This window comes from Myotis myotis, unplaced genomic scaffold, assembly GCF_014108235.1.
Source record: "Myotis myotis isolate mMyoMyo1 unplaced genomic scaffold, mMyoMyo1.p scaffold_m19_p_8, whole genome shotgun sequence".
In the NCBI taxonomy this organism is placed as follows: domain Eukaryota; kingdom Metazoa; phylum Chordata; class Mammalia; order Chiroptera; family Vespertilionidae; genus Myotis; species Myotis myotis.
Window position 1 is genome coordinate 30,265,516 of NW_023416390.1, and position 14,377 is coordinate 30,279,892.

At 41.5% G+C, this 14,377-nt stretch overlaps 2 protein-coding genes across 11 annotated transcripts in view; both read left to right on the forward strand.

The window, feature by feature from the left end:
* The window catches only part of LOC118661413 (nuclear body protein SP140-like protein), an 81,027-nt gene extending 71,577 nt beyond the window's left edge, over positions 1 to 9,450 (forward strand). For all 4 annotated transcript variants that reach the window (XM_036319506.1, XM_036319507.1, XM_036319508.1 and 1 more), the window contains 7 exons: positions 903 to 1,042; positions 2,208 to 2,255; positions 6,597 to 6,712; positions 7,393 to 7,504; positions 7,816 to 7,893; positions 8,104 to 8,235; positions 8,998 to 9,450. In XM_036319506.1, the coding sequence (XP_036175399.1) occupies positions 903 to 1,042; positions 2,208 to 2,255; positions 6,597 to 6,712; positions 7,393 to 7,504; positions 7,816 to 7,893; positions 8,104 to 8,235; positions 8,998 to 9,093 (722 nt within the window). In that variant the 3' untranslated portion in view covers positions 9,094 to 9,450. The remainder of the gene's footprint in view (positions 1 to 902; positions 1,043 to 2,207; positions 2,256 to 6,596; positions 6,713 to 7,392; positions 7,505 to 7,815; positions 7,894 to 8,103; positions 8,236 to 8,997) is intronic.
* LOC118661411 (nuclear body protein SP140-like protein) overlaps positions 1 to 14,377 on the forward strand; it is a 280,649-nt gene that overhangs the window by 80,287 nt on the left and 185,985 nt on the right. The gene's annotated exons all lie outside the window — the stretch shown is intronic.

A 14,377-nucleotide genomic window follows, 5' to 3' on the forward strand; every position in this document is an offset into this window, starting at 1 on the left:
CAATAGACTCATGTGACAGGTGCTTTTCTGTGACCAGTTCTTTCACACAGCATGATGTATTCAAGGTTCATACATATAGTACCACATTTAGTATATTTCATTTTTTATTGTCAAATACTATAATAGTCCATGGTATGGATATACAATATTGCATTTATCTAAAGTTTGGGTTTTCTCTCCCTTTAGCTATCATAAATAATGCTGTTTTGTCAAAGTTTTTGGTGAACATAAATTTTTAATTATTTTTGCTATATGCTCTGGAGTGGAATTGCAGGATACGTGGCAATTCCATGTTGCATTTGTTGAGGGAAAAAACAAACTTTTTCCACAGTAATGCACCAGTTTATATGCTCATCAGTGAAATCTGAGGGCTCCAATTTCTCTGCATTCTCACCAATACTTGTTATTGTCGGTCTTTTTCATTACCGCCATCCGAGTGAGTGTGATGTAATATCTCAATGAGGTTTTGATTTCCTTTGCTCTAATGAATACTGTTGTTAAGTGTAACACTATCTTTTTACACAAGTTAAATTTTCTACTGAAAATATTTCGTATTATTTTAAAGTCAGCCACCCATGATTTCAGGGATAGAAAAGTATATCTGCTCAATAAAGCCAATGAGCTGGAAGAAAATTGCTGTAATACAGGACACAGATGTTGCTTTGAAGCCATTGTGAGCAACAGGGCCAGGACTTGAGATTTCAATCCAAAGCAAGAAATCCCCTGGGAGGGGACTCACAAGGCTGGGTTTAGGGATTCTCAAGTATGAAATGTGAGGCCAGACTTTTCTGCTAGTGATCTTGTACCCAAATTGGGTGGCTTCAGATGCAGTGTAGTGGGAAGCCAGTGTCTGAGCTCTGAGGACAAAGAGGTTTCAGATTCAACTTACCCCGGTCTTACAGGATCCACGGTGAAGTGCATAAGAAGCCAGGATGGAAATTGGTTCACCCTACAAGAATTTGAACTTAAAGGAGGCGTCAAAAACGCTAACTGGAAAACAAGTGTGCGCTGCAATGGAAGAACCCTAAAATGGCTGATGGAGGTATTACAGTGACAGGAGCTTGGAAGTGATTTTCCTGGTTTCACTCTAAGATAGGTCACTTTTTGTCCACCAAATATATGTTGACTGGCAACTACCACCCCAAGCCCTGACATTATGCTTGTCCCACACTCATAACTTAATACAAGGCAGTGAATTGATTTGTCAAAGAGGCTCTGTTGAGGTAGATGCAGGGAAAGGTCATTCTGACTCAGGTGCTTGCAGACAACTTTAGGCACTGAAAGAAAGGAGACAGTCTATGGCCAAACAAGTGTGCAGAACGCACTCCAGAGAAAGAATGGTGCGAAAACCAGAACCACAACTAATGTGGCTCCGTGGATTGAAGTAGATAGTGTGTTATACAGCATAATCCATCAATTGGTGTTGTTTGTGGAAGGATTCAATGCCAGGCTATGGAGTTTAAACTCATACCATAGACAATGCAGAACCATGAAGGTCTCCTGAGGTGGGAAGTGACATATTTAAAACAGTATCTCAGACAGCATGGGGCCTGGAAATGACTTCACTGTCTTTCAGCCCAAGAAACCTGTAGTCAAACTACAATGCTCAGCTCCAATGTCACCCTCTCTGAATATTCCCTGGCTGACCTGACTTGTCATCCCTTCCCTGCGTCCCTGGACCCCAATATTAAGGCCCTTCTCACAGTTTTATACTTGTCCTTCCATGCAATCCCTTATTCTCCTAGATCCCTCTAGTTTTATACATCTTTGTGGGACCACCATTGTTCAGAGTGTCTTATACCCTGTAGGTATGGGATACATGTGTAATGACTGAATAACCCTGGTGTGAGGACATAAGCTTGAGTGGCACTGGTGGAAATAGAAAGGAGGTGAGAGGTGTCAAAGAGATTGTGAATGAAAGGCTCTTAAAACTTAGGGGAAAAGCACAAGAGCAAGGAAAAAGGTTCTGAAGATGATTTTCTGGGTACCATTGATTGTGTAACCTAGAATCTCCTTCCTCCAGTAGTTAATCTTCTTCTTTCTAGAAGAAGAACAGGTGAGTAGAGGGAGATAGTGTCTCATTCAGATGCCTTGGTTTGAGCTGACAGTGGGACATCAAGTGGAAATATTTGGGAGGAGGTTGCAATGACAGACTCACAAAACATAAACACAGGCTAACCATACTCTTGGATCTTTTTATCTTTCAGGAAAATTTTCTACCTCAACCTCCAAGAATATACGGCAAGATAAAAAAGGTGATCATTACTTAATACAAGTACTTATTACATAACTAATTTTATATGTACAGCATCTTTTTATGGTTTCTCAGTTTTGTATTTAACATTGTTTCCTCTTCTCCTCTCCTCTGTCTTTATTTTATTTAATTAAGTTATTCATTTTGCAAGTGCCTTCAGATTTGCTACATTGAACATTAGGTTGTATGCAAGGTCACCTTTGAATGGTAAACCATTTGAGATGAGAATAATAAGAAGCCATCTCATAGCTGAGTTTTAGCTATAGTTGCAGATGTCAGGGAGTCCAAGTTGTAAAAGCAAACATAATTATGGAATACATAAAGACATTTCTTAATGAGGTCACAGACTCATCTTTAACTCAGCACAGATTTTTTTCGTAAAGGTTATTGTATTCTAACTTTAATGAAATCTGATGGAGCAAAAATTTGCTCACCATCATCCAGAAGAACCTGATCTAATACAGAGTCTATATTGGGACATAAACAAAACCATGTACTATTCCATAAGATGGGCAACTCGAAGCATATTTCTCTTCTAATTTTTGACATCATCTTCCATCCTTCTATAAAATATACACACAGACATACAGAATACTTTCTCAAGCAGAAATTACTGGCAATTTTTATGAGGATGGTGTTGTTGGAGAAGGAGCTTTTGTGAGACTGATATGTCTTACATGAGGGTCTGACCTGGAAAATTGTTTACTTCAATGCCACCCCTTTGGTTCTACTCAGGGGCTGTGCAGGCCACCTGTCTATCCATGAAAGTGATTTCTCCCTCTATGGAAGAAGGCTATCAAGGCAACAAACAAAATACAAAATGTGCAGTGTAGATTCAAGACAAAGTGATTATTTCTCCAATATTGAGTGTGAATGAGAACTTGGAAAGGAGGGAAAGGTGAAAATTTCAGAACAAGTTGTACATAGCTGGCTACTGAGACTTTATCTCCCAGAAATGTGAAGTCCAGGTCTTTACATTAACTGGTTCTTTTGAACTACCAGTCCTTGGGACATTTTACCCACTGGGTTTATTGAAGATAAATTGTTGTTTGACCTATTCAGTGACTACTTTAAACAGCAGTATCTCCACCATTCTCCATGTACTATCTAAAGTTACTCAATATGGAGTATCTAAAAGAGCTAGTACTCAACTTCCAATGCATAGGTTCTATCTTTATCCATGGGTGCAATACTTTGCAGCAACAAGGTTCAATTGCCCCTATATTTTGTTTCCTTGATCAAGAACAGAAATAACCCAAAGTGACAGATCTCAGGACCCATTACTGCCTCTGTAGGTCCTCTTTGCCTCCCAGAACTTGTCTTGTTGATAAAGCCTCCTGGTTTCTGGAAATTTAAATATCACTCATGATACCACTCAACAGTTTCCTGTCTCCTGATGAGGGCCACCTGTACTTTCTGGTGACAGCTTCTGTGTTGTCAAATAACTTGATATACACTGCCAAACAATCATTTATCGTATGTTAATATTTACTAAAGAGATAGCATGTAATCTCTTTTCCTAAGTGAAACAATACTCATTTTTACTCATTTAACATATAAATATTGAGTGCATAAAAATGCCCAATTTCCATTGAAGAACATTAAAATAATATCCCTGACCTTGGGATTGTTTCAACTTCATTGTCTACCATGGAAGATTAACTACTGGAGGAAGGGGATTCTAGGCTTACACTAAAGCAATGAAAGTGTAGTACCTGGTAGTCAGCTTCCTGTGAAAAGTCAGTGAGGTGCCATCTTGGGATTTGGATCCCAGGGAGATGAGGATAGTCTTCTGGAAGAGGAATTGTAATATCAAGTGTGTTGAATTCATTTTAACTTTTGGGTGGTGTCCCAGAAGAGCTACAGGAGGTGGTAGAGTTATCTATGTGTACTGTATGGTTCCCAGAACCCTGAATGATAGATGGTCATGTCATACTACCCAAGGTGAAGAGTCTGTAGGTAGAAAGCAACTGTTTCAGCATGAGTGGCCTCACTCTTATTAATAATCTTTCCTAGGATAGATATTACAGGCCAATTCATCATTGTCTTATTATATCCTCAGGCATTAAAACCCACACTTGTGCAGGCTAAATCTCAACTCAAGTTGCACACTGGAAACACCTGAAGACCTTTGAAAAATAACATTGCCTGAATCCCATTCTAGACAAAATCTCATTGAAATCCTTCTGAGTTATTATTCAGACATTAGAATTGTTAAAATGTCTTCAGAAAATTTTGATACACAAGTTACTCATTCTATAACTTAGGGAGAATACCAATGCCTGTGCCTCAAATCAGAAAAATTGATTCAGAATCTCTGATGTTGGGACCAGGAATTTAGTATTTTATATATTCTCCTTGACAATTCAAATGTGCAGCTGGGCTAAGAAACAAAGAGCCTCAGAGAAAAGGGTTCTAAAATTGATTAAAAATTATGGATGCAAGATTCTTATGCACTGCTTATATTTGTTATTTCTTTGTTCTGAAGAGAGGGTCAGCACTTTCTGAAGAATGATGATGGTAATCTGTGAATCCCTATAGAGAGGAGAAGGAAAATGGCCCCAGGTCTCCATGCTAGAGCAGTCTCATATTGCATTGGGGATGTGATTCAGGATTCTCTGGAACACTGAATGGGAGCTGTTGGCAAGATGCTCCTTGAGCCTTGCACTTTCTCATATATGGTCATTTAATACAAATATATATATATATATATATTTGATTTCAGAGAGGAAGGGAGAAGGAGAGAGATAGAAACATCAATGGTGAGAGAGAGTCATTGATAGGCTGCCTCCTGCACTCACCAGACTGGGGATTAAGCCCGCAACCTGGGCATGTGCCTTGTCCAGGAATCGAACTGTGACCACTTGGTTCATAGGTCGACACAACCACAGAGCCACACCGGCCAGGCTCACATATGGCCACTTTTAAAAGCAAAGAAATGACCAGAATTTTGTTTCCCCAAGATAAAAATTTCCATCCAAAAGTCCAGAACAAGACTCAAAATAACCTTTAGCAACTTTTCATCTTTTATTACTTTCTGCACAAAGAGAAATAACATAGCTGTGTTCCAAATTACTGTGTCCATTTGCTAAAAGGACATTTCTGATATTTGTGTGTTGTTAACCGAGATATGATACAGACTGAGAAAACAGACCACTTTTTGTTATGTATTAGGTTTGGAAGCATTTTTTAGGGTCTCAGCAGACCTGTGCTCAGTGAACCTTAGAGGGATGACAGAACTAACAAAGTAAGCTTAGCAACTACTGTGAGGAGGATTGGGTATAGATAGAATTTTGGATACTAGTGAGAGTATAGAGCAAGAAAGGATTCTCAGGTTTGTGGCAGAAAGTGTATGTTTTATAAAATGAACACGCTAGAAAAGAATATGTAGTGGGTGTGAGGACAGGATACATTAAGTTTTCCCTGGATGAGTTTGGGTTGTGCTTTCATGGCTCAGGAGGAGGTGATGGTAACAAGAAGGTAGGAATTTCTCCAATAGGCCATGGGGTAGACGGGATGTTTCTATCTGGTACAGAACAGCCTTTAAGATGTTTGCAAGCTGTCTGGAATCTCTCAGAAGGCAGATCCAGGAAAGCAACCAGGAGCAAACATAGTTACTGATTCATATGTAAATGTTGCTTTTCATTTTTGAAAAAAAAGAGGAAAAAGTGGTTTTCTGTTTTAATCACATCCTCTTCACCCCATTGATGAGGGATGCATATCCACCTGACTGGCGGATGGCAAATAACAGCATCTGTTACCTGACAGATGGATTGACAGGTGTTTATTAGTCACATATACTCCCAGGTTGAGAAAAGAGGGCAGTGCCAGCCATGCAGGCCTCACCAAGGTTTCCCTCAGGAACGGAGGGAGCAACCAGGGGCTGTGGAGGGTGAGGTGTGCCCTGGTTTCCCTGGGAAGTTGTAGCTGGCTTGTTTGAACAATTCTGTGGGTGGCAGGGCACTGAAACATGTTATTCTAGGATGAGCAGAGTTATACAACAAGCTCCCCTGGAAAAGGGCCCACAGCTAAACAATGCTCCTTGCCAGGGGACCATGTGTACCCTGCCCATCTTGGACTATCAGGTTTCATTGCCCTGTCAGCCACAGAAGCTCTGGTTTTACAGCAAAACCTTTCCTAATCACAAAGGCCACTACTCCTGAACTTCACCATAGACCAAGAGTTTTTTTTCTGAAACCTCCGTTCCATGCAGTTGGCTCACAGCTCAGGGAGAAGCACATAACTGTCCATGAAGGTTTGCACAAAGACAATGAGATTCAAATTCCCACAGTGCCGGTCTTCAGGGTCTCACTGGGGTTACAGACATTGTTTTACCTTCTAGCTGGAAAACGCAGAGAAATGCAAGATCTGCTGGGAAGAAGGAAAGTTCATCTACTGCTGTGTTTGTCTGAAGGGCTTTCATGGGGACTGTCACCTCCCACCTGTGGAATCTCAGAGGTTTGTGAGATGCAGCCCCCTCTCCTTTCAGAGGCCTTCCTCCTGCCATGCACACTCCCCCTGCAGAGTTCCTCCTTGTTCCTAATGGGGAAAGAGCAGGGCCTGGGGTACATAGTCCAACAATATGATGTGGGGAGCTGTTAAAAATGCTATCATTAGTAAGTTACTGTTCTCTTCTCACCTCTAGGAGGCTGAAGTCTGTAGCTGGGTGCTTCGCCTACATACCACTACTGTCCTTTCCAGAACTATCCACTACAGACTCCTGTTCACAGGAGTGCAAATGCCAGTTGTTTGTGTTCTGTGTGTATTCAGAACAGACAGTAAATAAGGACAGTTTCCCTTATTTTGGCATGTTCTCAACAGGTTAGTGGAGGCACAAGGCCTCCAGGGGTTAAGGCCCACACTCTGACATTCAGGCATGAAGGCAGGACTCTGTGCTCTCAGAAGCTCAAACTAGGAAAGGGGAGCCCAACACTCACCTTGACACCATCTTCCACCCAATAAACCTCTGCTGCTACTCTAGGGACCAGGGTTACCACATGAGAGTCCTGGAGAATCTGGGAGTTGTCCCCTCATTCCCTGGTTGTGCCCATCAGCCATTCCTGAAAGGAGAACATTGACAGCTGTGGGAACGAAGGTGTTTCTAGGCTTGCCTTGCTCACTTACTTCTGATATCTCAGGGCCCCTTGGAGATGTACCTTCTGCACAATAGAATTTTCTTCACGAAGTCAGCAGCAGTGCTACAGTGAATCTGAAGTCCTGGCGAGACAGATGGGGCCAAATGACAAGTCGGTGAGTTGTATTTGACCCAAGACATGTCCCTTCTGCTCACATGAGAAGTCAAACAGTCATGGGTGAAGGGAAGGGTGTCAAAGGGTGCCTGCTCTTCTGACCATGCCTCAACCACACTGAAAACACACCAGAACCTGCTCACAGAAAACAAAACAAAAAAACAACAACTCAGCTATTACATGTTAGTGTCCAAGAGCAATCCCTAGTTGGGGAAACTTCCAGAAGATTACAGTGTTCATGCTTCTGCCTAGACATGCATATGGGCTCACTCTTGCCAAGCTGCTTTTCATTCACAGTCTCTTTCTTTGCAGAAATGTGAATTCCTACTCCTAAAGGCCTATTGCCATTTCGAGACCAACGTTTTTCCGAATATTCCACATGAAAATTATGTGAGTAACAATGACAAACCATGTATAGGCCCCATAATGTTACCCAACCTTGACACAGACACTGTGGAATCTGTGATCTGAAGCCCATGGGAGGGAGAACATGAGTTGCCTTTACCTTCACCTTGTATTTCCTCTAGATTTTATGGGAATCCACAGAATGTAGACATTGAACTTTGTCAGTAATGCTCCTATTGATATATTTTTCACCAGGTTCAAAAGGCTTCTCAATGCCTAGAGACACTTAGGAGATTGGATGAAATCAAGAATAGTCTAAAGGGAGGATGTTATGCCCAAGTGGAAGGGTTTGTGCTTGATATGAACAACATCTATCAAGATCCTAAGGTAAGGGGCTCTCCCTGCTTCCATTTCATTTTCTACTTATTGAGTCACTCTGCCTGCATTTCCTGGTACTGGGAGATTTTAGAGTTTCCCTCATCCTATGACAAGCTTATACAAGCAAGGATTTAGGAAGTGACTGGGTTTTTAAATTGAGGATTTAAGCTCACCAGAGAGAGCAACAGTGAATAAAGAGTTGTCCCTGCAACCAGACTCCAGGCCCCTGAGAGCTCATTTCTCTCCTCAAAGGTGACCATTGAGGACAGTGGTGTCCACCCTGTTCAAAACCTAAGGAGAAAATTGCTTCCTAAAGTCATGCTATCCTTTTTACCTCTCCCAAAATATATTCAAACAGAACTCTCAGAGGTCCCAAGCTGCAGATTCCTTTGCATGTAAATGAACCATATACAGTAACACATCACCAGAGGGGAATAGAATTGACAATGTAAAAGGAATATCATTGATTATACATCTGTAATAGTTGATTATCACTAAGGCCTTAGATTGCTTTTCTAACTTTCACTAAAAGAAACAAACCAAAGCCAATGACTAAGAATCATCAGTATAATAATGATTTCCCATGTCTGTCTAAACAACAAGGCTTAATCATGCTTAGGAAACAAACTCTTAGATGCTTGAGTTCCTAAACTTAACCTGGTTAATGTAACTTAGGTGTTTAAGACAAGAGTCCTGATCATTTTCAGTTGTAAATTGTCTAATGACATTACATTGAGCATCATTATGTTTGTCTGTGTTTTTTTTTTCCAGCAAAATGACTCAGACCTAATAAAGGAGGAATTTAAGATGAATTTCAAACAAATCTTTGCTATTCAGGAAGCAAATCAGAACAGTTCACTGGTGTAGTGGATGCTGTTGATACCCTGGAAAATCCCATTTTCAGGCAGATTTCTCATCCCCCCGCTGTTATGAGTGTTGGCTGCTGATGCCACCTCTTCCCAGTGTATTGCTTTGTGCCAAATGGAGGCAGAGTCACTTGAAGGTTACATCTCTTTGTGCTGGGGGTTCGTTCCCAGGACCAACTCTGAACTAACCATGTGAAGTGATTCATGTTCCTGCGCTCCCCAGAGACTACCTAGAACTAGTCTCCAGCTATGCCCATTTAAAATAGTCCTTGTTTAGCATTTCCCACCATGGTATCCTGCTTCCCTTATCCCTCTTCCTCATGAGAGAATTCTCACAATAAATCATTTAATGATTTTATCTCAGGCTTTGCTTTTAGGGAACCCAACATCACCTACTCATCTTAGCAAGCCAACCCCAAGCATGGAGTTCTGAGTTGGATCACTGTCTAGCCAGATGGTAACAGGTAGAATATTGCTAGGTCCTGGGGTACTAAAACAGTGCAGTTGCATAAACATTCACCTGTAGGGGAAGAGGTACTGATGCAATTGTCTAGCATTTAAAAAGAAAAAAATAGTAACTATAAGAACTGTATGAAACCAGAAACACCAATCAGAAAGGATATATGCACCTCTATGTTCATAGCAGCACAATTCACCATAGCTAAGATCTGGAAGCAGCCTAAGTGCCCATCAGTAGATGAATGGATTAGAAAACTGTGGTACATCTACACGATGGAATACTATGCTGCTCTAAAAAGGAAGGAACTCTTACTATTTGCAACAGCATGGATGGAACTGGAGAGCATTATGCTAAGTGAAATAAGCCAGTCAATGAAGGAAAAATACCACATGATCTCACTCATTCATGGATAATAGAGACCATTACAAACTTTTGAACAATAATAGATACAGAGGCAGAGCTGCCTCAAACAGATTGTCAAACTGCAGCGGGAAGGCCGGGGAGGGTTGAGGGGCAGGAGGTAGGGGGGTAAGAGATCAACCAAAGGACTTGTATGCATGCATATAAGCATAACCAATGGACATAAGACACTGGGGGATAGGGGAGGCTAGGGGACTGTCTAGGGTGGGGGGGGGAATGGACACATATGTAATATCCTTTGTAATACTTTGAGCAATAAAATTAAAAAAATAAATAATAAAAAAATTAATAAAAACATTAAAAAAGAAAAAAAAAAGAACTGTATGATTAGGTGGCTATTTCTTTTTTAAAAACTATTTTAAATTTGCTTTTATTGATTCCAGTGAGAGGAGGGGAGAAGGAAAGGGACAGAAAAATCAATTATGAGAAAGAATAATTGATCTTCTGCCTTCTGCACACCCTCTATTGGGGATCAAGCACTCAACCTTGGCATGTGCTGTGACCAGGAATAAAACCCTGACCTTCTGGTTCATGGGTCGATGCTCAACCACTAAACAACACCGGCATGGCTAGATGGCTATTTCTAAGCTCCTTAAAGTATTTTAAAAAGTGCATGACAGGCTTATATATATTAATTACCACCTGCAACTGTAAGGTAAACAGTGGAAGGCTTGGTGCAGGCCCTAATTTTAAGAATGACAGAACTTCTGCCCACCCAGAATGTCTCAGTTGGTTAAGCATTGTCCTGTGTATAGAAAGGTTTGCCAATTTCATTCCCTGTCAGGGCACATACCTGGGTTATGGGTGCGATCCCAGATCAGGATGTATATGGGAGGCAATTGGTCAATGTCTCTCTATCTCTGTCTCTACCTCTATCTCTTTCTCTGTCTAAGCATGTGCTCAGGTGAGGATTATATTTTTAAAAAGTGATAGAAATTCAGAGAAGACTGAATTCTGAGCTCATGGTGGCCTCTTGTGCCAAAGTCAAATCCCTGATAAAGAAAGCATGAAGACCTGAAACTCAGAGTGGGGCTTTCTAAGTAGATGCACCTGAGAACTCTGAATTCTAGATCCTTCTGAACCCACTGTCCTGCAAAAGAGACCCCTGTCCCTGTTTGTAGACAGACCTTTGCCCTATCCACCGCTTTGTCTGAACGAAGATTATGCAGAGTTCTCTCAGCAAGACCAAACTAGGAATCTTCTAGATGAGCCTGCTAGCTGAAGAGATGGTTTACTCCAACAGAGCTGCAGGTCTGGCCAACATGTACTAAGAGGTGCCAGGAGATTGTGTGTGGGAATGGATCCTGGAAAAACAATGTTAGAATGTGAAACATGATTGGAGGATGCTGATACAGGCACACTCTCCTGGGCCACAGAGTTTAATTTAATTAGCCTGGAAAGGTCCAAGGGCAATGATTCTAATATGCTCCTGGGTGGCTCTTAGAGGCTTGCTATAGCACAGTGCGCACTAGATGAAGTGGAATAAGAAATATCAGACTTACCCTAGCCAGTTTTGCTTGGTGGACAGAGAGAGTTAGCCTATGAACTTAAGGGTTCCTGGTTCAATTCCGACCAAGGGCATATGCCCGGGTTCTGGGTTCCATTCCCAGTAGGGGGCATGCAGGAGGCAGCCAATCAATGATTCTCTCTCATTATTGATGTTTCTATCTCTCTATCCTTCTCTCTTCCTGTCTGAAATCAATAAAAATATATTTTTTAAAAAGTAAGTCTGCCAGGCCAACAATTATAAAAGAGATCCAAAAGCCTTAGAAAGATGTCATGACTTCACTCTGTACAACTGGAAATTCCATCCATGGGGTTACTGTGTCCTCAGATGCCTCAAAGACGCCACCTTAACAAAGCAATAAAGGATGTACTGTTGAGACGGCAGCTGCATTCTTGAAATGCTCAGTCCAGACTATCCTATGTAGGTTGGAGTAATGAAGGAATGATTTACAGAGCTGGATTCCCTAACAAATGAAATGATAGGACTCCAGAATAACTGAGGCTAAGAGGCAGCATTAACTGTCACAGCAGGATGAGTAATTTGTGTAATGGGCAACAAACTTAGAATCACAACCAGGGACCCTGGGCCATAGATGTCTAAGAAATTAGCTACTAGAAGATGCTGTTCTTACAGGCAAGACACATGAGCAGTTAACAAGGATATTAATTTATATATTTCATCAAAAGAGATTATAAATAGATGATCAGATGATTGAAATATTACTTCAATGAAAAGTCAACATTCTTTGCACACCTTCCAGACCTTAGCCAATTCTTGACTCAGAAGCTGTTGATGGCAGTTCTTACAAGAAAGGACTGTGCAAATCTATACCATAATAATTCCCTGAATTTTTCACCACAGGCACATATGGCCATTTATTCAAGTAACATATATGCAAAACAAAGAAAACTCACAGAAATTTTAAGGTTTATTGATACAGTATATGAGTTGATACCTTGGGACCCAAGACACCATAATGGCCCCTGTTAGAGTGTATGGAGGTAAGGTAATGTCTATCTAATGGTGAATCCACTCAATCTACAAATTCCCCAAGCTCTTAAATGTATAATCAGGACACACAAAAAGGTTTTTTTTTTAACCATTCATTTCTTAATCTATAAAATAACAATGACTCTCCTAGGAGAGACCAAATGGAAGACTCTGAAACAGAACTTTTCCATGGTGAACACAGTAGGTTAAAAGCAGTATTGTATTTCTGAGGAAGGAGGGAATGACAGAGGTTGGTGCCACCTGCTATGGTTGAAGTATGAAAGGGTTATAATCCCCTTTACATCTTGATATGATTCAGTAGTCTGGCTTAGGAAAAAGCTAAATGACTCCTGGCTACTAGATAACTACTAGAAACTTAAACTATAGACCTGTAAAGTTTGGAAGAAGACAGTGCTGACTTAAATGCACTCATACCAATACAAGGAATCAAGGATCACGAAGATTCAGGTGAACAGTACACTGAAAAAAGCAAAAATGACTGTACTCTAATAACTACCCTTAAAGAAATTAGATATATAAATTATCTGAAAAACATTTCAGAATAATCATCTGAAAGAAGTTCAGTGAACTACAAGACACTATATACAGACAAATCAATAAAATTGGGGGAGGGCAGGAGGGGAAGAGAACAAAATGAGAAGTTCACCAAAAAGACAAGAAACTGTAAAAGTGTCCTCGAGCTGAAGAATACAATAACTGAACTAAAGAATGTAGTAGAGAGCATTAACAGCAAATCCAGGCAAATAGAAGCAAAAAAAATCAGTGAACTAAAAGATAGGTTATTTAAAAGTATTTATTCAGAGAAGGAAAGAAGAGTTTAGAATGCCTACAGGATATATAAGACATTATTAAGAAAATCATATACTCATAATGGGAATTTCAAAGGACAAAAGTTAAGAAATGGACAGAAAGTCTATTTAAAACAATAATGGTTAAAAACTTCCCATGTTTGAGAGCTGCTTGAGACTAGGATCCTGGCATCAATACCACCCAGTCTGGCCTCAAATGCAAACCGGGACCCTACAGCCACTGTGGACAGAGACCTGTGACTATGGCTGCAGACCCACAGACACCAGGAATCCAGACATCCCGGCTGCAGATTTCTGTGAGTCACAGAGCCCATCCCCCTCCCTGCAGGCTTGCAGCAAGGCCATAGGAACTGCTAGACCCTCCCCTTTCACAGGGCTGCAGCACCGATACAGGAATTTGAGCCTGGGCATGTGTGGACACTGGGAATCTGTTCCCCGCAATGCAATTGGGTGACTAAACCCCACGCCCCACGCTGGCAGTGCCACCTGACTTCAATACTGGCAAGCACACACGGAAGTCTGTTTTCTGCAGCACAGGAATGCACCTCCTGCAGACACAGTGCTACTATGAAACCCAGTCCCCCAAGTAGACCTGGGACCCAGATTCTCCACGCAAGAGGCAGCATTGAGCACCAGTGACTTGACTCTGTTTCTCATCACATGCACATGGGATCACAGATTCCCAGTGCATTCACACTAAGAGCCATTGACTCCAATTCTTGGCGCATGCACACACAGGGACACTGATTCTCTGCTTGAGGCCGCACCAAGCAACAGAGACTCTGATACTCGATTCTTGGTGCAGACACAGGGGAACTCTGATTCCTGGCATGAGCTAGGGGACTCTGATTTTTGGCACATGCCAGAGGGGTCTCTGTTTCAGTGAGGCGCAGGTGGGTCCCTAGTTCTAGGTGTGCGCATGAGGCCACATTGAGCACCAGTGACTCTGATCCTGGGCAAGTGTGGCTCCCACCAACCCATGGCAGCTACACGTCTTGGTGTTGGAGCTCTTCAGTGACACTTGGGTTGTGCAAAGCTCCCAATGCACATGGCCCAGGACCATGCAACTAGAAGTTTG